Genomic DNA, 2,075 nt, shown 5'->3' on the forward strand with positions numbered 1-2,075 from the left:
TATATTTTCATTTACCCTCCGTGTCTCCACTGAGTTGACGACAGAAAACTCGGTATTAATCCCTGTCACAATGTCATTCAATATTTCCTTCCGTGTCCCACTAAAGTATCATATTCTCTGAATTCAGTGTCTCCCGTGGCAACAGCAGCTTGGCGCATTATTGCGTTGGTAGACCATTTAGGACAGAGATGAGGAGAAACTTGTTCACCCAGAGAGTGGTGGCTGTGTGGAATGCTCTTCCCCAGAGGGCAGTGGAGGCCCAGTCTCTGGATTCATTTAAGAAAGAGTTGGATAGAGCTCTCAAGGATAGTGGAATCAAGGGTTATGGCGATAAGACAGGAACAGGATACTGATTAAGGATGATCAGCCATGATCATATTGAATGGTGGTACAGGCTTGAAGGGCAGAATGGCCTACTCCTGCACCTATTGTCTATTGTCTTATCAGGATTCCTGATGAAGGGCTTTTGCCCGAAACGTCAATTTTCCAGCTCCTCAGATGCTGCCCTGACCTCCTGTGCTTTTCCAGCATCACTCTAATCTCGACTCTGATTTCCAGTATCTGCAGTACTCACTTCCACCTAGATGTGCGCACCACTGCCAGGACTGAGATATTTGCCACCATGCTTAGAGCCCAGCTCCACAGCATTTTGGGCCACAAACTGCCTTTTGCAGTCTAGTTCTCCTGAGGAGAAATCTAGAAAGGCAGGCCAGCTCCTTGATCTATTAACAGGTGGTGCTGGTGGTCAGCGTGATGGAAGGAAGGTTACTGCTTATTCCTGCTGGTAAGGGGAAAGAGACCATGCCACCAGGCTCAGCTAGCCTGGACTAAGGTAGTAGCACAGGTAAATGCAGCATGCCCATGGAAATGCAATACACAGTGCAGGGGAAAGTTCATGATTTTCGCAGAATTATAGAATCCCTATATTGCTGAAAGAAGCCACTCGGCCCATTGAGTCTGCACGGACCCTCCAAAGAGTCTCTCACCCTCTTCCTTTCACTCCATTATATATAGTTTATAATGGAGGGTCCGTTATTATATAGTTAGCCCATCTAGCCAGCACTATCCTGGACATTATGGGAGAATTTAGCATGGCGAATCCACCTAACCTGCACATCTTTAGACTGAGAGAGGAAACCAGAGCACTGACACCTGGAATTGAACCTAGGTCCCTGCTGCTGTGAGGCAGCAGTGCTAACCACTGAGCCACAGTGCTGCCCAAGAGAAAAAGAAAGAGTGAACACTTGGAGTCATCTGCTCTGAAGGACAATCATACCAGATTCAAGATATTAACTGTTTCTCACTCCACCAATGCTACCAATCCTGTTAAGCTTCTCAAGCATTCAGTGTTTGTTTCAAATTTCCAGCATCTGCAAAACTTTGCTTTCATTTGGATAAAGAGTGAACTGGTTACCTTTCTGTCCACCTTTAGATAATTCATATTCAACATTTATACAGATCTAGATAATTTGAAAATTGGATGCATGGTATATTTCGTATGATAAGATCTTTGAGGAAACATTAAGTTCATTACCTCTTCTCTCTGAACATCCATGTTCCAAACTACAATACCTCCATCAGCAGCACAGGAAATCAGCTGCCGTGTTAGTTGTAAGTAGCAGAGAGATTGCACTTTGTCACTGTAAACAAATCAGAAATCTGTTAAACATGAAGAGTCCCATTACTAAAATATACATCTATTGAATTCAGCTACAGCATTTTTATTAAAATGTTTTTGGCAGAGTCAAACAGGCATCATCGGATAGGCTAAAGAATTTCCACCTTTATCTTAATTTAAGGTTATTTATTCTTCATTCAATGGTTTATCAATATTTCATGTAGACTTTGATCCCTTTGATGCAGAGGGTATACCATTGCTAACTATGTAATGTAGAGATTTCTGCAATCTAGCTATTAGTTTGATGGATCAAAGTGAGATTAGATTAGATTACTTATAGTGTGGAAACAGGCCCGTTGGCCCAACAAGTCCACACCGACCCTCCGAAGAGCAACCCACCCAGACCCACTCCCCTGCATTTACCCCTTCACCTAACACTACAGATAACTTAGCACGG

General features: G+C 43.3%; 1 protein-coding gene across 1 annotated transcript in view; it reads right to left on the bottom strand.

Moving 5' to 3' along the window:
* Nucleotides 1-1,658, bottom strand: part of LOC122555868 (WD repeat and FYVE domain-containing protein 1-like) — a 33,645-nt gene extending 31,987 nt beyond the window's left edge. Inside the window, exon 1 of the mRNA XM_043702095.1 lies at nt 1,535-1,658. Within this exon, the coding sequence (XP_043558030.1) occupies nt 1,535-1,555 (21 nt within the window). The 5' untranslated portion in view covers nt 1,556-1,658. The remainder of the gene's footprint in view (nt 1-1,534) is intronic.
* Nucleotides 1,659-2,075: the final 417 nt, after the last annotated feature.

Source organism: Chiloscyllium plagiosum, chromosome 13 (assembly GCF_004010195.1).
Source record: "Chiloscyllium plagiosum isolate BGI_BamShark_2017 chromosome 13, ASM401019v2, whole genome shotgun sequence".
In the NCBI taxonomy this organism is placed as follows: domain Eukaryota; kingdom Metazoa; phylum Chordata; class Chondrichthyes; order Orectolobiformes; family Hemiscylliidae; genus Chiloscyllium; species Chiloscyllium plagiosum.